General features: G+C 49.1%; 1 protein-coding gene across 4 annotated transcripts in view; it reads left to right on the plus strand.

The window, feature by feature from the left end:
- Window positions 1–2,972: 2,972 nt before the first annotated feature.
- The window catches only part of RGS9 (regulator of G protein signaling 9), a 39,699-nt gene continuing 21,690 nt past the window's right edge, over window positions 2,973–20,981 (plus strand). For 2 of the 4 annotated variants that reach the window (XR_012589900.1, XM_074607577.1), the window contains exons 1-9: window positions 2,973–3,142; window positions 9,651–9,747; window positions 12,449–12,499; window positions 12,671–12,777; window positions 13,486–13,537; window positions 14,681–14,739; window positions 15,134–15,210; window positions 16,993–17,074; window positions 17,465–17,536. Coding sequence is in view for 3 of the 4 variants with exons in the window: in XM_074607577.1 (XP_074463678.1) it covers window positions 3,080–3,142; window positions 9,651–9,747; window positions 12,449–12,499; window positions 12,671–12,777; window positions 13,486–13,537; window positions 14,681–14,739; window positions 15,134–15,210; window positions 16,993–17,074; window positions 17,465–17,536 (660 nt within the window). In the remaining variant the exon portion in view is untranslated. The remainder of the gene's footprint in view (window positions 3,143–9,650; window positions 9,748–12,448; window positions 12,500–12,670; window positions 12,778–13,485; window positions 13,538–14,680; window positions 14,740–15,133; window positions 15,211–16,992; window positions 17,075–17,464; window positions 17,537–20,981) is intronic. The other 2 variants (XM_074607578.1, XM_074607579.1) reach the window with 1 other exon arrangement.

Consider the following 20,981-nt stretch of genomic DNA (forward strand, 5'->3'; position numbering starts at 1 on the left):
ATACCTATAGGCTTTATTTCAGCTTGTCAGAGAAGACTAGAAACAGAAAAAAATCCACACCTGATCTATGAGGGGGTGTCTGTGGTAGATCAGCAGGATTTAAAATTTCCTGGAGCTTTGGAGCTCAGCGAGGTTGAACAGCTCACACCTCAGCTTGAGCTCTTCAGAGCTATTTCTCCTGGATCTCTTACAAGGACATTTTGTTATTTCTGAATTCATTTGTAGACCCAGTTTTCAAATGTTTCTAATTAATAAGACACCAATATCCCTCTGTGGAACTGTTAAAGTCAGTATTTTGGGGTGAAATGACCATTTTTGCTCCTCTAATATGTGGGGCACATACAGTTGTTGGTGATTGATCCTTTACTTAGGCCAGTGTACTTCTGAGCCCTTCCACCACCCAGGAGGGGGAAGGAAAATAGCTGTTCAGAGTTAGCCTACCAAATCAAGAAACTGAGGTACATCTTTTTGTGTGCTGTTTACCCTGATATTATGTCCAAAAGAATCACTTACACGTGTAGAGATCCCATTCTCCTGCCCGTATCTGTCTCTCTCAGAGATGGTATCACTGCTGTTAGCTAGCATCGTCAAAATGCCTGCCCGCCTTTACTGTCCTTTCGCTTGCTTCCTCTGACTCCACTCTGAATTCCCTCTCTCCTGCTGTTTGCCTCCAGGACCGGCCGTGCTACTGAAGTTTCTGTCACCTTTGCAGTTTCAGAGGGCCACCATGATCTGAGCTGATTTCGAAGAATCAAGCAGCACCTCAACACTTGAAGATGAGACACTGCAAATGTGTGAAGAACTCTCCTCCTTCTCCTTTCGGCCATCAGCTGATGCCTCGAAGCATGAGGTATGATAACTTTTATACTAGCGTGTGGAATGACAGAGGTCACTCATAATCATTAAATCACATAGCAGCACGGAGCCGGGAATGGTGGAAAAGCCATCTGGAAAGTAAGGAGTGTCTGATCCAGTGGTTGCTGTGACTCACGGGGGGATTTCACATGGGAATGACTCTGAGCAGACACAGGAGAAAGGCCTTCCAAAGCACAGGCTTGCACAGATACTATGAAAGAGCAGAGATAAAGATAAAACACTTCCATGAGGGCAGCAAAGCAACTGGGAAAGCAGCCTGTGCCTTCAGGGTATTCCTATGAATGGAAAAAGCGCTCTGCTCTGAGCTCAGAGCCAACATGCTTTCCTCAAGTGTTTGAACCACAGACCGTAATGTCAGAACAGTCACAAACACTGTGGCAGGGAAGGCACTGCCCCGAGAAACAGTAATACATGTGTGTGGGAAGCGTGGGTGCTCCCTGTGTGACTTGGGAACATGGATGGGTGGTGTGCAACGTGCACACGGATGGGGGGGTATAAATGTGCCTGTATGACCCATGCCAGTATGACCGTGGGACACGTGGGAGCATTCCGGCAGCATGGCGAGTGTGGTGTGAGTGCCTGCTCAGCCGTGCACACCGAGGTGTGAGCGCACACTCCTGTGGATGCTTATTCTGTGTGTGGTGCGCAGGGAGGCAGGCACACAGCATATGTAGGTGCGCGACATGCAAAAGGCAACATGCCCACACGGCTGGCAGGAATTCCTGGGAATGCCTCATACAAGCCTTGGCACAGCCAGTTTCCGCATGAGTGAGGACCCAGCCCTCTCCTCCTGCCTGGCTGTGCTGGCAGGCCAAGCCCTCAGCAGCAGGGGGGAATCCCACTGTTTTCTGAAGACACCAGAAAAATGGAGCTCTTGGTTTCCAGTGCTGCAAGTCAGGCACTGTTCCCCCACCCACTGGCATGAGACAATCCATCGTGAGGAAGCACTTTGTAGCCCAGTGGTCTTCCTCTGGCCACTGTTGGTCACAATTTCCCCACACGGCAAAGCCACTGACTCCCAAAAAGCCACCCGTCTGGCTCCTGCATCCGCAGCTGAGGCAAGCTGAGCTGACCAAGGCTGGTGGCACCCAAGGAGCAGATGCCTGAAGCACTGCATACCTCTTGCACATGGGTGATGCTTAGTCACAATGGCTTGGTCTTAGGTGCTCTTGTTTTAGAATCATAGACTGGTTTGGGCTGGAAGGGACCTTTAAAGGTCATCTAGTCCAACTCCCCTGCAGTGAGCAGGGACATCTTCAACTCGATCAGGTTGCTCAGAGCTCCGTTCAGCCTGGCCTGGGATGTTTTCAGGGATGGGGCATCCACCACCTCCCTGGGCAACCTGGGCCAGTGTCTCACCACCCTTATAACTTCCTTGTATCTACTCTAAATCTACCCTCTTTTAGTTTAAAACCATTACCCCTTGTCCTATCGCATCAGGCACTGCGCCAGAGTCCCTCCCCAGCTTTCCTGGAGCCCCTTTAGGGACTGGAAGGGGCTCTAAGGTCTCTGCAGAGCCTTCTCTTCTCCAGGCTGAACCCCCCCAACTCTCTCAGCCTGTCCCCACAGCAGAGTGGCTCCAGCCCTTGGATCATCTCTGTGGCCTCCTCTGGCCCCGGTCCAGCAGGTCCATGTCCTTCTGCTTTTGGTGCTCCCAGAGCTGGAGGCAGCACTGTAAGGGCATCTCCCCAGAGCGAAGCAGAGAGGCAGTTTTACCTTCACTCCATACTGCGAGAGTTTTGGGGAGAGAGTCTCTTCTCGCCAAAGTAACCAGCAGTGCCTGGGGACTTTGCTTGCTCCTCTCTCCTCCAACCTCTGTCAGACCACGACCACGACCACGACCACGACCACGACCACGACCACGACCACGACCACGACCACGACCACGACCACGACCACGACCACGACCACGACCACGACCACGACCACGACCACGACCACGACCACGACCACGACCACGACCACGACGCGAGCCGAGCGCGTTCCCACTAGCGCCCCGAGGCGGCGGCCGCGCTGCCCCACGCCTTCATGTAAATAAGCGTGTGGCGGCGGCTGCTGATTGGCTGCGGCGCGCCGCGCTGGCGCCGCCCTCGGCAGGGAGAGGAGGCGGTGGCGGGCGGCGGGTGGCCGCAGCCAGGTGCGCCCGGCCGGGGCCGCCGCTCCGCCACCCCGCTCCGCCCGCCGCCCTGCCCTGCCCGCCACCATGACCGTCACACGGCTCGACCAGGGCCAGCGCCACCGGCCGCGGATGGCCTTCCTGAAAAAGGTGAGGGCTGAGCGGAGGTCAGCCGCACCCCTCTGGGCACCAGCACCGGCGGGCGGTGCGGTGCCTGGGGCAGCGCTGACCCGTGCTCCGGGCGGGGGGACCCGTGTTCGCAGCATCCTGCCCGGCCACGGCTCTATGGGGTCCCTCTGGGGTTGCGGGGTCCGAGGGGTGACAGCCCCATCTCTGGGGGCTTGGGGCTGAGACCTGTTGCAGCGCCCTGTGGGTCCCAGCTGGCTCTGGGGTTCAGGCTGTGGGGCAACGTGTGCTGGAGTCATGGAGAAAATAAAACTGTAATTTTGGGGTTTTTTTATAGCTTAGCCTCAGCTGAATTATTCTCCTGACGTGTTTTCTCTGTCTCCCATCTTTTTCCCCAAAGACCCTCAAAACTGTGTCATTTCCCAGGGGAAAAACCATCATCTGCAGCACCAGGCCACTCAGTTCAGCTCTGGGCCGTGGTTGGTCCAGCACACGCGTTCCCAGTACTTCCACCTTATGTCTGCTTTGGGAGGATGTATCAATGTATCATGGCCAACTATCTGCTCTCTGCCTCTTTCTACTTTTTCAGAAGCAAGCGTATTTGTGACCAGAAACAGTTGAAAGAGTGGGAAGATGTATGCCTACGCTTTTGGATGTGATGCGTAATTTTGTAAAACATTAGGTGGTTTTTTTTTCCTGTAGCATTCATTCAAAAGTGTAGCCAGTTTCCGTTTAATTTGTATCTGCAGATTTTAAAAAGCAGAGTGTTAAGCTAGCTTTTCTCCCACCCACCTTTCCTGCTTGTGGCTTATCCGGTTGAGTGGAATTAGCTGAATTTCCAGTGACAAGTACAGCCAGCCAGTTGCTGTTCAAGTCGCAGTTAGCTCTCCTGCAACGCCCACGACCTGAGGAGGGTTCCAGGGGGAGAAGGGAGGAAATTTGGGGCTGTTCAGTGCTAAGGCATGAGCCTGGCAATACAAGCACCGTACTTTTTAGGCTAGAGGAAGTAAAGATGGTATTTTCTTTGGTGCTGTCTTTCAAGGTAAATTTAGCTGGGGAGCCCTGCCAAAGGAAATACTCTGGGACAAATTCTGCACTGAGTAATATTCTGTGGAGTTGCATGTAGGGTGCAAAAGACAAGCTGTGTGCTTTGAGAAAACAACCTCCAGCAGCTGTGCTTTAGCTGCTCTGTAGGAGCATAGCAGTCTTTGCAAAGTGCTCTGAGTTCCTCAGGTGGGAAGACTTGTTAAAATATAGTGAACTGCTGTTACGGACTGTGCGCCACTCACACTGTGAGCAATGAGAGGATTTGGGTAGTTCTAGTGCTTTGCAAGTCTAAGACCTGTTAGCATGAGGAAAGGAAGCTCCCAGATGGTCAGCAGAAAGGTTTTGGCTCTCATCTCTGCTTTCGTTCCTCCTCTGTTTTTTTTCAGACCTCAGGGAAGTCACGGATGGAGCCTTGGCTGTTACATGGCAGTATGGCCTGTATGCTGAGGGCCGTGTCCTCAGAGCTCCCCTGAAATACCAAGCACCTTTACTGCTTGCCTGTGGTGGGAGCTGAGGATGCTTAGCAGGCATCCAGTGAGCGCCTTGCAGGCTTAGATCCTCAAGGAGCTAAAATCCTAGAGAGAAGCTTTGTTAATTGCTTAAATCTGTGCTCAAGCTTTGCCGCCAGCTGGCACATAGGCTGTAACTGTGGGTTTGCGCCAGCCACACGGAGGGATTCCTGCCGTGTTGTCAGGCTGCTGCCCCTGTTGCACCTTTGCAGCTGCGATGTGTCTCTGTGTGCTGGTTCTCCTCAGCTTGTGACCACAGCAATCCTGCCACCGGACAGGGGAGAGGAAAGGGGGTTACTTTGGGGGTGATGGGCAGTGCTATGTACTTGCTGTGAGGTTGCTCTGCACGACTTGGGCTGGGCGTAGAGCTTGGTCTTCATGGCCAAACCATGGGGGAATTGGGGAGCCCCTTCCAAGGCCTTGCAATGCCTGCTAGTCCATGAAATACCCATGACTAATGCTTAGGTTTTATTCTATTATTTTCCCCTCCTAAACTGTCTTGGTAGGAAGAATATTGGCACAAAAGTCTGTCGGGGCAAGGAGGAAGCCTGTGAAATGCATTTTGGCCGTATGCACTTGGCCAGATGCTGGGAGAGCTTGAATCAGCCCAAGCTTTTGGTGCCTGTGCCCGCCCCAGCAGCCAGGATCTGGCCTCTGTTGGGCATCAGCTGGCAAAGCAGGAGGCAGTGCCAGGCAGGGTTGTGCTCTCCAGCGGCTGCTGGGCTGTGTATTTTTCCTTGCTGTGCTACATGAGCTGCATTGTGACTCATACCTTGTGGGTAGGGCTGATGGATGCTGCTCGCCTTTTTCCTCTGCCCCCTCCATATTCTAGTCCCTGGTGGCTCCTCCCAAGGTAGCACTGCAACTGGGGAGGGACTGGCCTGGGGTCCGCAGCGTGGCCAGGGGCTTCTCCGGCCTAGCTTCAATTCTCTGGGCTTAGACTCTCCAGCAGCTGCTGTCCCTCCTCTACCTCGTTTTTCAAGATGTGTGAGCATCTGAATCGTGGTTTTGCTGGAAGGAGCTATCCATTGGACTCCTGCTCTCTAAGTGAGGCCCTGGACGCGGCTGGAGCTGAGCTTTAGGCCAAGCTCAGCCTCATCCCATCCTCCCTTTCCCTATTCCAGATGGGGAGGTGCTGGCGCTATGCATTTCTGCGGAGCATTGCACCGAGCGTGATGTGCTCCGAGCAGCCCTGGTGAGAGGCGGTGTGCTCGGCCAGGTGGGACTGTGCTTAGGTTTGGTTTTGCTGCTGTGTAGGTTTAAGTAGGAGGCTCGGCTGGAGAGGTGACGGTGGGTCAGTGTGGGAAGAGGGAGCACGTGGAAAGAGCCATCTAAAGCCCTGCCCGCCCCAGTCACGGATTTACTTCCTTTGGGTGTGGGATCACTGTGCACTGGGTGGGAACAGGCCTCCTCCTCTCAGCTTTAATTAAGAAAAAGCAGGAAGTTTTAGGTGGTTAGCAATTTATTTTCTTTCATTTCTTCTTTTTTTCTCATCATCCATGAATGTGCAAAGCAGGATTGTTAGTTGTAGATCTAGAGAACAATTGAATTACTCTTCTGAGGCTGGAGTTAACGATGGAGGACAGTATTGCTATCTTGGAGATCAGAGCAGGGAGGGATGATCTTTGCAAACAGTACTGGGCAGTGAGGGGGGCTAGAACTGGGCAAATACTCACGATAGAGAAAGAATCAGATGTTTAATTATAGCACCAGGAGTGGGCACTCAGCTGCGAGCTGGAGCCTGCTGGGACAATTTGTCTGTCTTACATCTGAAGCAAAGATGCCTCTGTCTGGGCTGACACTGAGAGGGGCTGAACGCCTCACCTCGGAAGTGTTCTGCTGTTGCATGTCAGAGTCTCGGCACCTGGAGCCTGACACTTCTGTGGTGCAGATGCCTGGACCGTGGGGAGCTGGCGGGTGCCCAAAGGGTAAAGCTCAGAGAAACAAGGATGGGAAACCCACCCAGGGTAACTCACCCAAGCAATCCATCAGTGATCATCTGCCCCGAGTGCTCTCTCCTGTGGGAGAGCATCCATGCTGGACCCATCCTCCTCCAGAACTATGGGCACCTCATCAATCACTGATCATTTGTGGAGAGGACCCTCACCCTCCCCAGGGCTTCCCATGTGCTCCTGAAATGTAGTGATGCTTTTTCTTATCATTTGCGAGTTTGAGTTTTGCTTTGCACTCAGTGAACCCGGTGACATCTTGCAATCAGATGGGGGACAGACAGTTTTCCTGTTGTCTCCTCTGTGGCTTTCAGGGTGAGGTCACTCTGTGCAGACATTCTGGTTGATCTGAAGGGAGACCATGGTGGGGCTCATGCCCAGCGGTGGTTCTATGCTTGCTGTAAGTTCACCACGGAGCCTGGCTAGTTCAGCAATCCTCCTACTGATATTTACCTCAGTGCACATCTCCACCCATCAACGAGCATCAGGAAGTGGCTTCTGGCTCTACAAAATTCAAACCAGGCAGCACTTCCCTGGCTGAAAGTGTGAAAAATGTGCTAGGGCCCTTAGCAGTGCAAGCAAACATTCCCACCGTATTTTAGCAAGCGCTCCTGGCCTCCCGCTGGCATGCTGGTGCTGATAGCAACTCCTGATCACCAGCAACCCATAATCAGCAGTGATCCCTTAGGAGCAGAGGAAGAGAGGGTGAGTTTTGATCAGCAAAGTGCATGGTTTGCAGCCACAGCAGCAGGCACCCCCCCAACAGCAGCTCCTTGGCTCATCTCACTTGTTTCTTTTTAATGTATATTATTTCTCCAACAGCAAGAGGGAGCCCAGCGGGGTATGAACACGACAAGAGTCTGGAGCTCTTTGCTCGTTGAAGAAAGGGAACATGCTGTGCTGAGAGGCTGTGTGCATTTCTGAGCCAATTCCTCGCTCTCGGATGGTAAAGACCCATCTCTCGAGCTCACTGGGGAGCAAACAGCAGCCCCATGCTGGGGCAGGGTGTGCTGTGCTAGCAAGGAACAAGTCCTCCTCGAGCCTGGTGGGACCTGCCTGCTGGTCACGGCACTGGGGTATGGTGGTGATGAGCCGTGCTGCGTTTGCCCCCAGTATCCCTGAGTGCTGACGAGGTGCTGTCCGCAGAGCGGACACGTGGTTATGGAGAGAGTAAGCGACTTCCCCAAGATCACCCACGTTTGCTGAGAGGGAACTGAATCTGAGTTTCCTAAATTAGTGCCCTGCCTGCTGGACTGTCTGGCCTTGCCTCATCTTGCACAGCTACATGAGCTTCTCTCCACGCCCGATCTTGAACTTGCTGAGGCCGAAATTGGGGGTTCAGTTAAAAGGACTAAAAAAGCCTTCACGTTCCTTTGCTTTGGAACTGGTTTTGCTATTTTAAAATATTTTATATAAGTATTTATACGAATATTTGCATGAAATTTTACCAGGCTTCTCCATTTTAGTATTAATTTGACACCGGCTTTAAAAACAGTTGAAAATCCATTTTTACTGTCAAGCCTGGAGTGCATCCTGTCACTACAGGCTTAAATCCTCACTGAACTTGGCAAGACGTAGGACCAAAGTCACTGTGGTGCCTGTGAAGACAATACCCTTCATTATGCATGGGTGTCATCAAGTGACATTCATTAAATCCTCTAATCCTAGTTAAAAAGCTACAGCCTCGCCTGAAATGAATGTGCAGAGAGACCAAATTGGTCCTGTTGGACCAGTTTTGATTTAATATCTCTGGAAGCAGAAGACAAAAAGAAGAGCATCTTCCACAAAGCCAATGTTCTCACAGCACTTGGGTAATATAAAACGAGGAGATGAAGAGCATGCCCAACCCCACATGTGTGAGCAGAGGATCCTGAGTGCAAGCAGGGGGCTCTTGCACGTTTAGGATGGTGCTAGCAAGAAGTCAAATATAAGAGGAGGAAAATACCTTTGAAAATCTTCATCTTTAAAAAAAAAAAAAAAAAAGATAATTGGGAACCAGAAATAAAAGAAGTCTGACCCTGAGGGTGGCACTCATCCTCCGTAACATGATCTGTTAAAAACTCAGGCAGTGAGTCTATAAACGAGTCATCAGCATCCCTCAGGAATCAAAAGCCGGAGATGCTGCCGGATGGGAGGGTGCGTTGCTCTGGATGGTGGGTCTCTGTCCCATCCCCAGAGGGACTGAGCTTTGCTGCCCACAGGCAGGGCTAAGACCCCAGGTGGGTGGGTGCAGTCATCCCCAGGAACAGCTGGAGAGTCCCTTGGACACCTCCTTCTTACAAGCTGGGCTCTATTTCTGTGTTTGCAGTCTGCTTTCCCACATGTAAATTCTGGTCCCTGCTGTAATCGGTCCTTGGCCAGGTTTTCAAAGCCTTGGCTTGGGTGGTGGCTGTGCTTTCTCAAAGGACGGGCCGTTCTCATCTCCCCCGGGCTTGAGCTTCTTGCTCGGCCCTGGAGCAAAGTGGTGTGCATTTGCTGTTGCTCTTCTAAAGTCTTGTCTGGTTATTATCTGCAGACCAGAAACAGAACCTTTGCTGTTTGGTCTTCAGCCAAAATATTGCTTATTTGCTTGGTGCATGGTGCAATATCTACAAGTCTATGCACAGCTGGGGTATTTGTGCAATAGAAGCACAGATTTTATTTCCTCACCCTTTTTTCTTTCTTATTGCCCCAGCAAACAGCGCACTGAGCCAGAAAAGAACATTCATGGGTAGCAGAGGAGGTTTTTTTATTTTTTGGTTTTTTAGCCCAGCTCTCACGGAGTGGTTACATCCTGTCCCTGGTCTGCTAACCCCAGCTGTGCGTGTGTCTTCTGTAGGAGGGAGTGACACTGTGAGTCAGTGTGAGAGCTGACATGGCTCGGAGGTGGCATCTCTGATGGAAAAGAGGAGGTTTGCAGAGGACTGTGGTCATTGCATCCATTCCTGTGGCACATACCCATCTGGGATGCCGCCCAGAGCTGCAGTGATCCTGGGGCACCCTCCTGTCCACTCCTGTAACGTGTCCCGTCCCTGCCCTGCTTTGCAGATTGAAGCGCTTATGATGGAGATGCAGAATCCAGATACAGGCATCAAGACGCAGACGCAGAGGGTGATGATCACAAACATCCCACATGCTGTGGCAGGTAAGAGCTGCACCAGGGGAAGGGACTGGGACAAGGAAGTTCATCAAAGAAAAGCGATGTGTTGACCCCATGGCCACCCCAGGGTTACCACTGCCTGGCTGCATACTGGAGCCCATGTTCCCAATAAATACTTGCTGTGCATCCTTTGAGGCATACCTGCTCCCTCTGTCTCATTTTCACTCTTGTCTCATTTCACTCCTGGTTCTTTGAATCAGAGACACAAAGATTGATAATCGTGTGCTTTTAGCTGTCTCATGTGAGTTTAACTCAAGTGACCTTGCTTTCTCTTAGCGTCGAGGTGAGTAGGTGCTTCAGCCTCCTGACCTGTCATATTCCCCATGAGGCTGGGTCACAAATAAAGATACATAATAAAATACGATTAAAATAGGCATCCTGGAGTCAGACTGAAAGATGGTACTTCAGAAATGAGCAATAAACAATTAGTCTCCCGTTTAAGGTTTTCTGCTAATAATAATTTTTCTTCAGTACGCAGGAAAAGAACAAAATATTCAACCCACTTCTCTGCCTCTAAATGACAGCTTTTCCTCCTTCAAGCGGGCTGAAGAAGAAACAGATGGGGAGCTGTGCTGTGCTGTGTCACGTATGGTATTACAGGCAGCTCTTATCGCAGTCTCCTTTGTGCCTGCTAGCTCCTTTCACAGGGCACTATCAGTACCTCTGCTTCCCTGTTCTCCAAGCCTCCACGAAAGCTCTTGTGAGGCATCTGCCACTATAAATATTCACACATACTGTACCAAAGTTTCCTTCTCCTGCTTTAGTCTTTCTGCAGCACTTTGAAATCCAGAACAAAAACTCCCACTGAAACCAGTGAGCTTGCTCCAGGCAACTCAGGAGACAACTTGGCTAAATAGATTAATTTTACCCCACTGTATTTGCAAAGCCCAGTAGGCCCTGTGTGTTGTTTGCTCCAATTTTTTTTTTAAATGAGGAAGCAGAGGCATTGAGATGAAGTCACTTGCCCATGGGTACAGTCAGTCCGTGAAAGCGTAAGGAGAACTTGGATGACATCTGAAGCTTGTTTTCAGCAGCACCCTCCATGCATTACAGTACAAACCATATCCTGGCTTACACAGCTATTATGCAGCTGAATTTGGTGGAGTGCTTTGCATCTGCAAAGAAGCTGGCCTTGCCTCCCCTAGCTGTTAGTGGATAGTTAAGGCAGCACTGCAGAAAAGATTCCCCTGTACTGGAGATGACGTGCCCCCTAGATTAAGTGCAGGGGGAACAAGTACTTCTCTTGATGTCTGGCCAATGTAAAATATCACTTCCTAAAAGTCCACAGCTAAATAATGTGGAGGGAAGATGCCTGTTGATGCTCATCCTCTTTGCGTGCTGTCTGCTTTATTCTGGTTCCTTTACCAGAATTGCTACAAGTTCCGTCTTGCATAAGTCATAAATTCTAGTCAACTTCTGATAGGCAAGTGAGTTCCAGTCTCCTTGTGTGGCGGTCATCACTCTCTAAACTATGATATTTTTAGTGCTGCACAAGTTGCATATATACCGATTGGCTTCTGGGTGTTGCAAAAGAGACTGATTCATGTTTAGTAAGGGAATGGTGAAGACATTAGAGCAGTGGGCACAGATCCACTGAAGACAGCTTAGTTCTCCACGTGCAGGAAGATAACTAGTTAAATTCAGTGTCAGTAAAATAGCTTACAACAGAAAAAGCAAATAAACCTTCATGTTAAATGCACACCTTTGGGGGAAAATGCTTTCAGAGAGAGCTGTCTAGAAATGAGTGATGAGATAATCCTTTAATTTCATCTATTTCAGGAAGCAGGCAGTAGGATAAGAGCTCTGAGCCCCTATTAGAAAGTTAAGTCATCACTGCAATGTCAAGAAAGGTCAACACCTCAATCTGCAGTCCTAGGGGACGTTTGGAGGAAAAGACCAACAATTGATCAGGGAGTGAGTGCATTTTTGCACTGTTTAAATTGAAGGAGGCTCATGAAATATGCCCCCAGAACATAAACCTAAAACTGCTGAAGGCTTATGCTGACCATGGGTATGACTGGTCACACTCCAACAAAAGAACTGGGAGGGATTAAGTGTTTGTGAACACAGAAATCTTGTTTCCCTTTGATATGTCCTGTGACCACTACAAGCTGGGTCCGAGACTCAGACATCCCTTCTGTACTGAAAATTGTGTCTCTTAAAGGACTCAAGAGGACTGGTCACTGGCCTTTTACTAAAACTGAGACAGGACTCTGCTCTGTGAATCTGGAGATACTTTGCAGTGAATCTTTCAAGATGAGATGGTGCAAAACACGCGGCACTTCACCTTCCCTGGGCGTGGAAGCTGTTGCATTGCTTAAGTCCTTTCTAAGCCAATGATGAGTGTTTAAGTGTGGCTCAGGCCACGTGTGCTTTCACACGCTCACGCTGTGCCATCCTGAGGTCACTGCCTGCCTCGGGCTCCCTCTCCCAGGGACTGCTGCTTGCTTGGTCAGGAGAAAGCCTGAAGGACGGCATGGCCAGTGAGAGAGCGGCAGTGCATTTTATCTCCGCTTGGAGATCTCTCTTGCACGGAGCATTTGAAAGCATGTTTGCAAGAAGGGGTCTGTGCACTTGGTGAGATCCAGAGCACAGTGAGGGGTGAGGACTGGAGAAGGCTCGGTTTTGCCCATGGCTTTTGGCACACTCCCCATCTCAAGCACCTGACATTTTCTTTGCTTTACAGGTAATGATATATTGCAGTGGATTCACCAACGCTTGCAGATCACCGAGGAAGGTTGGTATTTGTATGTAAAAATTGAGGCTTTTCAGCTTTGAGTTGTAAAACTTTAAGGTCTCCATAGACAAAACCTCTTAGATGAATTCTTCTCTGCTGAGCAGCAGCTCACTTTTAAATTCCAGTGCGCTGTTTCTGTGCAATCAAAACATCTGTCTTCTTCATTTTCAGAGGCGCTCCACCTGGGTGACTTGTTTGTCAAATATGGGTACATCTACCCTCTTCAGGAGCCAAAGAATCTCACCCTTAAGACAGACGGCAGCCTGTACAGGTTTCAAGTGAGTTGCATCTTCTCTAAAGCCATTGAGAGGGAGTTCAGCACCAGTTTTAAAAACAGGCAGCTGGGGCAATTCCCCAGGAGCTGTAGTCGTGAGGCCATGCTGTGTAGCTGTGCTTATCATTCACTGTGCAGGAGGAAGGGATCCACACAGAAGCCTCAGGCCAGTTCCCTCAGTTCTGTGTGTCAGGTTACAATTTACAGGCAAACTGTGATACTTCCTTCAACTAAATTAGCATACTTGTTCAACTTCAAACTAGCTGTGCTTTCTTCCAAATGTGTGTTCCCTTCCAGGTCTTAAAGTAGCAAATGGAATCACTGGTTGAAAATAGAATGATCTGGGGACACTGAATAATGAATACACAAAAAGCACAGTAATAACAGGATGTTATCAAGGTTATTCCAGGAAAGTGGGGAATGGGAAATTAAGGTACCCTCATTCGTACTTTGAATGAGGAGTCAGGTTCCTACACGGTGCCAAATCAGGCTCCAGCATCCCAGTCTGAATGCTCAGGCAGCAGTGAGAGGCTGGCTATGACTGTGGATTTGATATTGGCAGTCTGCTGACCTCGAGTCTCCTGCTGTAGGATCTGAGGCTCTGAGTCTAGCAGAGGAGAACTTTCCTCTCCCTCCACTGTGAGTGGTGCTGTGCACCTCTTGGCATGAGTTCAAGGCTACTGTGCACTAAGAAAGGCTTGTTTTTCTGCAGACTCCCTATTTCTGGCCTGCACAGAGCTGGCCTGCTGATGACACAGACTATGGTAAGTGATAGCATTATACATGCTTAGGAGCTGTAGCGCAAGCCCTTGTGTTTGTGCACGCAGTCTGCGCCGAGTTTGCTGTTCATCTTTTTGTGCTGTGTGTCCACATGCAATGACCAGCCCTTGCATTTTCTTTCATGCTATTTCGTGAATAATTCTCAGTAACGCTGAACTGAGGGAACGCTCTGGATGTGACCGCCTTGTGGTGGTCTTGATGAGAGAAAGTGCTTACGCTTCTCTTAGGTTCCACTAAGACCCATCTACTGGAACACATCTGAAATACTGTGATGGGTAGGGAGGCATTCAACACAAGGTTATATTTCCCTGAGTAGTTAAGTGTATTCCTGGATCTGAGCCCAAGACTGTCTTCCTGTCGATTTAGATCAAGCCCTGCATTCAGAGATAGTTCTTTCCTTATATAATGCACAGTGGCTGCAAATATCTCTTGATGGCTCTTTCCGTATCCATCTTTTGTTGCCTTTATAATGCTTTTTATTATAGGGCTGGTTGTGAAAGTTGGGCGGATCAGCTTGGTTTGCTCCTGCTGGCTGTGCAGTTCAAAGACTGATTTGTTTATACCAAGATTGTCCTCTGTGGCTTTTATCTACGTTACGCTGTAGACCTTCTGGAGAAATAAAAAAAAGCCCATTTTAGATTGGAATGTCTTTAATAGAACTTTGAACAAAACATTGGCCTGTGTTTGGAAAACTTGGAGGTCAAACTCTGAATCATAGGTTGGAAGGGGCCTTAAATATCATCTAGTTCCAACCCCCCTGTCCTGGGCAGGGACGCCTCTGAAGGCACTTCTCCAGAACCTCAACATCTTAAAGATTTGGTCCAGTATCCTTTGACCTGTGAAACCCTGCCTGAGTTCCCAAAGGAGTGACTGCTGGCAGGAGGCACACACTGCCCGTTCTGTGTGGCTGCTCCCAGCCTGGGCACTGGCTCCTGAAGCATCAGTGACAAAGTGAAAGCACCAAGTTCATTTTTTTTCAGTGATCTTTTGTGAGCTTGGAGCTCATGCCTGGGAAGATACTGTAGCAGACAAAGATTCCTGTGTTTGTCCTGTGGGTAAATTTTTAATTATTCTTGGATTTGTTGGTCTAAGTATAACTGACTGTTTAATTGCTTCTTCTTCCACAGCAATCTACCTAGCAAAGAAGAACATTAAGAGGAAAGGGATTTTAGAAGAATATGAAAAGGTAAGGAGATGTTGTACTTGTTCCATGGCAAGCCCTGTGTTTGCCGTAGCTTTAGCCCTTTGTTGCTAATGAATGTAGCGTGGCAAAAAATCACCTCTTCAATTGCATGAGATGTTACTCCAGCAGCGTCAAAAGCCAAAATTCTGGCAGTGAAAAAGCGGCTAGTACAGGAAAATACTCTGAAGTCAATGATAACTTTAGAGGGGATAATTGCTCTCCTTGCAGTGGTATTTTTGAACTGTTGCAATTCATGTAATTACGTTCAGAACAATCCAGATTTCTTGGCTTGGTTGCCAGCCTGGCCTAGTTGAGCTATGGAGAGTCAAGAAAACCCTACCATGGGAGCGCCTTGTCCAGAATTTTCACACTAACTGCGTTTCTTTTTTTATTCCAGGAACATTACAACATGCTCAATCAAAAGATAAACTACAAGTGGGATTTTGTTATTATGCAGGCCAAAGAGCAGTATAAGTGAGTTGACTTGCATTCCCTTATTTGCATCACTGGGGAGGGTGTGAGGAGGCAGAGCTTCACTGTCTTGGTACACAGTTAAATTACAATTTAAAAACATAAACTGCAGCTTTAAAATAACTTGTAAGTGCCCCTTAAGATTGTGAAACAAACCTGCCTTTCATATCAGCTTGGGGTTCCTCCATTTAACAAGGAAACATTGTTCACTTTGCACTCACAAGTGAAGGATTTCAGTCGTTTTCAAATGACTGGATGCCCGCTTGTGAAGCTTCGCTCTTGCCCGCTGCACCTGCGTTTCTCTCCCCGCCTGGCATTTCTCTGCCGAAGACATGAATCGGTGTGGTTTGTGAGAGCGAGAGCAGAGGCGGGGGTGGGTGCCTTTCCTGCCGACACATGCACATGCCTCTTTGCAAATGGTTTTTGCACATGTGTAAGTGTGCAAGGGGAGGTTTAGATTTTGCACCTGATGTGACTCCCTGAAGAAGCCGAGGTCTGATCTTGCAGCGTGCAAGCCCTCGTTAGAGACAGCTTCTTTTAGCTCAGGGATGTCCGTGAGCATTTGTGGATCAGACCACTGGACTTAGGACATGTTCTTGGTCTGGTTCAATTCTTGCTTGCACGTGTCTCACAGCTGAACTGAATGCCCTGAATCAAGAAGCAGTAAATGTTCCCAGCAGGGATTTCTGGAGAAAACTCTGAAATGCATACTTACGCACCCAGCCAAAATGTCTTAACTTTAGGAGCTGAATCCTTCAGATTCCCAGGAAAGTGAATGTGAGATGGGATTACTCCTTTAGAGATAGGATCTTTCCTACTTCTGTGTATTATTCCTTTTACCTTTTTTCACCTTCCAGCATGGCAGGCACTGCCTCCACTGTTCAGCAGTGTTTCTGTCTTCACTGGGATGGTAGCCAAGTCGTCAGAATACAGCTCATCAGATAACTGTCTCATTAAACACGAGACTGTTGTTCTTGTAAATTGAGGTCAGACTTGGGCTAAGAGATGCCAAATGCACTTTTAAAGTTAGATACCGAGACTGTGTCTGAACTAGTAGATTAAACACGTCTGAGGCTGTTTGATGGTGATGCTGGGGCAGACTGGTGCAGAACAGCCCGCATCCACCCTGCTAACCACAGCAGGGTGGCCACATGCAAACAGCCTTCTGGGAATGCTCTGTTGCCCATGCTAAGTCCCAAATTGTGCCCAGGAGTTGTCTGGGAAAGAATTAGTTGGTCCAAGCCCAAACCATGCTGGTGCTTCTTCTATTTAATAGTAGAGGTGATTTGGGTTTTAGTGCCTGGGAACACTGCTTCGTACCATTTCCAAATAACTTTTGTGAGAAATGCCCCCCTTTACTGTGAGACGGGGATGAGACGTGGCAGGATATATCTCTGTGTGGCAGTCCTCAGATAGCACCCGGGGACATCAGAGATGGATAAACATGAGGCAGCAGGACTGACCACAAGTAGCGGGTTGTTAGCATAAAACTCTACCAAAGGGCTGTCTGTCTAATCAAAAGAGGATGTGTCTGCTCCCAGCTGAGCTCAGGAAGACGATGATTTCTCAAAAGCTACAGTCATGTGTGGCCGTGTGAACAGCGTGATCTGCAGACCAGAATTAGCTGGGGTGAGATGTGGTCAGGAGGCTGCATCAGAGCGTCACGCACTCAGACTGGGGCAGGGAAGGACTGGAGGTGTGCTCCCTTTCTCATCCCACTGGTTTTAGGAGAGCAAAATTCATGAATTCCCCTGGTAGAGTTAAATCCTATTCTTGGCTTTGCAGGGCAGGAAAGGAGCGGAAGAAAGCAGACAGGTATGCCCTGGACTGCCAGGAGAGAGCCTACTGGCTTGTGAACCGAACTCCCGTAAGTAGAGGATGATGGTGTGTGGCTTTAGTGCTTTGGTGGTGCCGTCCCGGCACCCACCTGGGACAAACTCCCGCATGCTATGGGCACAGCCGTGGGCATAGGCTCTGGGCTGTGCACCGTGTTGCTTCTCCTCAAGGAACGGGTCAGCCCAAGCCTGCCCCAAGTCTGCACCTTTCTCCTTGGTTGCTCTCCAAGGCACAAGGGATGGAGGTTCGGCAGCGGCACCCATGCTTGAAGGGAAGTGATCCCAGATTTGGGGGCAAAGCTCCCCCAGGGCACTGCTGGCCAGGAGCTGCTGGCACTGAAGCCCTTCGGGGCTCCGGGGTCTTCTCAAACTTCCTCAAACAAATGAGTTATAAAGCTATTGATGTTTCTTGTTCATAACAGCCCGGCATGCTAGATGTCCTAGAGTATGGAATAGACCGCGTAACGGATCCCAATGAAAATAAGGTAAACCAGGTGAGACAGGTTTTTGTTTCATACCTACTGAATTTGTTTGGGAGGACCCAGACAACATCCCTGGGACTGTGGGTTTTTGGGCACTGCAGACTGAGCGAGTCAGCTCAGGGTGACAGCCAAACAGGCCAGAAGTTGAAGCCGTCTCATTGTCCAGGGGGTGGAGCCCTCAAAATAGGCTTTGGCAGCATCTTTTGGCTTGAAAATGCTTTGTCAGCTTTCTTGCCACACCAGTAAGTGTGAGTGTTTAGCTACAGGACATGTTTTCTCTGTTGGGGAAGCTGAATTAAGGAATCATCTACCTCCAGATGCTTGTTGCTGCCTTTTTATTAGCGGTGAATGAGCTCTGCGTGGGGTTGGGCATCAGAAGAAAGATCCAGGTTTAAAATAAAATGACAGAATACCTCCAAAATGGTAATGTGTGGTAAGAAAGTGGAGAAGTTGGTGTGGTGGGTAGGAGACACAATCTGTTACCTAAGAATGCATGTTGTATAGCTGGACTGTAAAGAAACAGAATTAATGAACAGAGACCGTGGAGGCTGTAACTGGGTGGGACTGGTTCAGAGTCCACAATAAGACACATGCAGTCAATGGATGAGGAGCTGGAGCTGCGCTTCTTTCTCCATCAGTCCTTTTAAGCGGTTTTGGATTTGTGCACTTAATGGTGTTCATTTGGAAGTGAAGTCAAAATGTCTCTCAGCAATTAAATGCAAATGTTACTGTGATCACACTCACTGTATTCCCACAACTTCTCATTTTTGTAACAGCCTTTAAACATCTCAACAGCCAGAGGCAGGATAATTGCTTTGGCCAACTGTGTTCTGTTGCTATAGAGACTGAAAATGAGCAAAATGTAGGGTTCGGGTGCATTTTATTTTTTCTTGCTGTAAGTAGCAGCTGCTGAAAGCCTTTTTCTTTCTTTTTTCTTTTTCTCTTTTTTTTAAGAGGAAAAAAGTGGAGGAAAGGCAGAGGGATAGAAAAGAGGAGTAAGCCAACTTCCCACCCACAGTTTTACAGCTGACATGGGAGGAGATTTTAAGTTTGCAAACGGTCTGAAAGCCCATAGCCATCTGCCAGCTGCTTGGTAGCACAGAGGAAGTGAGCTGAGGGATCTCCGTTCAGTTCCAGCCTGGACATAAGAGAGATGGTTGATTCCTCCCATCAGCAGAGACTCCAAGGAGGGCATGAGCCTAAAGACACCAGCTTTGGGGTGACCTCACTGCTTTTCTCCTTTAAAGCTGATCTCTGAGCTATGCCTTCTCTCTGGAGCCTGAGCTGAAGGGGGAAGTGGTTCTTGCTCCTCTTTTTGCTTTGGAAAGACCAATTGACAACACAGGAGACAGCCAAAAGCTTGTCTCTCGTAGAGCCATCTTTGGACTAGCAGCTTTTTTTTCCTACTTCTGCAGGCTGCTGTCACAAACACCCGTGGCTCAACAGCCTTTGGTGAGCAGAAAGGATGTCCCAAGCTCTGCTGGTAAATGCTGAGCTGGACTGTGCTTTGTTGGCCATATCTTACCCCTGCTGAAGGTGGTGCAGAGTTTTATCGATGTTTTCTGTGGGCTCAGCCTCTGGCTCTGACATAGGTGAAACGATGAGAGCAGAAAATGAGTGCATGAATCCAGCACCCATTTAATTGATTTGTGTCTCTGTTCCTGCTCAGTCTAGCTTCACTTTGTTGGCCAATTAGTTTTCTTTTATCTTGGCAGCTGAGAAAGAAAATTTTCCCGGTGATAATTAATTTCTGACATCAGAATGATTTCTTTGAAGCTGATATTGGCATGAACATCTCTCTTTCACTTGCCTCAGACCCTTTGGTGGGCTGCTGCCTCCCTAATTGATAGACTCCTCCGGGGATAAACAGGTGCTCAGCCAAACATCGCACTCCTTTGAAAGGGATTTTTATTACTGACCCATGGGCATCCCTCTTGGTTATAATGAGTTAGGAGTTGTAGTTGGGCAGGAGGAGTAAGGCAGAAGCAGCCGTCCATTGAACAGCTAATTAAGGGATGCTTTAGCCTTTTGTTACTCGGGTCTCGGGCTCCTGATCGAGCCTCGCTACTCAGTGAGTTACCAGGCAACTGCCAGAGCCCGCTGACTCCCTGCAGGTACACACTCAGCTTTTGCCTTCTGTAACCAGAGAATCTTTCTGAAAGGTGCTTTAGCTCAGCCAAAAATCACTGTGCTAGATTCAGGGGCTACTGACCGAAATGCCCTGGCTTGTTGTACGCAGCGAATCAGCCACAGATTGTCATAGTCATTGCTGGCCTTTAGTTTCATAAGCCTCTGTCCGTTTGGCTGCCTGATAAACACATAACTTCTGCTCCATCCATCACATCTTTTGAAATAACAGGGTCAGAAGCAGATAAACAAGATAGGGGAAAACCGGCAATTTGAACAAAACTGGGCATGTGGACTGTTACAGATCTGATTTCCAGTTGTTGAGCTGGAAGCATGAGGACAGTGGAGATGCATGTTGAGATGATCTTACGCTAGACTCAGAATCTGCCTCTGTGCTTGTTCTTCACTCCAAGCTCCATCTGGGCATACACACAGAAGCTGTTGTCCAGCTGTTTATGGCCCCTGTAAACACTGAATGGTGGCCAGACAGACAAAAACATAATGACCATTATCTCCACAATGTGGTCAGAAAGACCCACACTGAGAGCAGAGGAGGTCCATGCGAATGGTTAGCTGGAAATTAGCAGATGGCCCAGCTCTTGTAGGAGCTCGTGGCTTCAGCCGTGTGGATCAGCTCCAACACAGGGCTCTTGAGCAGGTCCTGGCTGGCTCCCAGCTGAGCTTTGCAGTTCGCGGGGAGCACTCGGCTGGTGGCAGCGGGGTGTGACGAGGCCGTGCAGGGTGTCCAAGTGCTGCTGTGTGTCCTGGGGAGGAGGATGTTTAGCAGCACGCGGCACTCGACTGAGACAGACCAAGGTCTTTCACTAATTGCCATTTTGATTTGAAGCCTGCAGGGCTGGGGAGCTTATCCGCGGTAATTGCGATAAGTCACTCATTAAGGGCATTGCAAAATTAATCTCATTATAAGAAATTACTCTTTTGTTCCAAATATTATTTCCTTCCAAATGAGGGTGGCACAGGCACTTCAGCAATGGTGCTCTCAGGGGTAAGGATAGGTAGGATGGTGGGGATAACTAGCAGCGCTCAATGGGACACGGAGAGTATTCAGGGTCCCTTGTACCAGCAGCTAAGCTGGAAACTGGGGATGGGAACACTGTGGGAGAAAGGGAAATGAAATGATGTGCAGCTCTGGGGTGAAACAGCTGAGATCCTTCCCAGTTACTGTGGATTTGAGAACTGGAAAAGGCTGGGCACAGCCAGCACCTGCAGCCCTCAATAGGGTGTTCAGTGCTGGGCACCTCTTTGATTCTGCTCCAGTTCAGTGTGTGCCACTGGGCGGTGATGCTCAGCCCCCTTTTCTGTGCGAGCC

This window comes from Larus michahellis, chromosome 14 (genome assembly GCF_964199755.1).
Source record: "Larus michahellis chromosome 14, bLarMic1.1, whole genome shotgun sequence".
Taxonomy (NCBI): Eukaryota; Metazoa; Chordata; class Aves; order Charadriiformes; family Laridae; genus Larus; species Larus michahellis.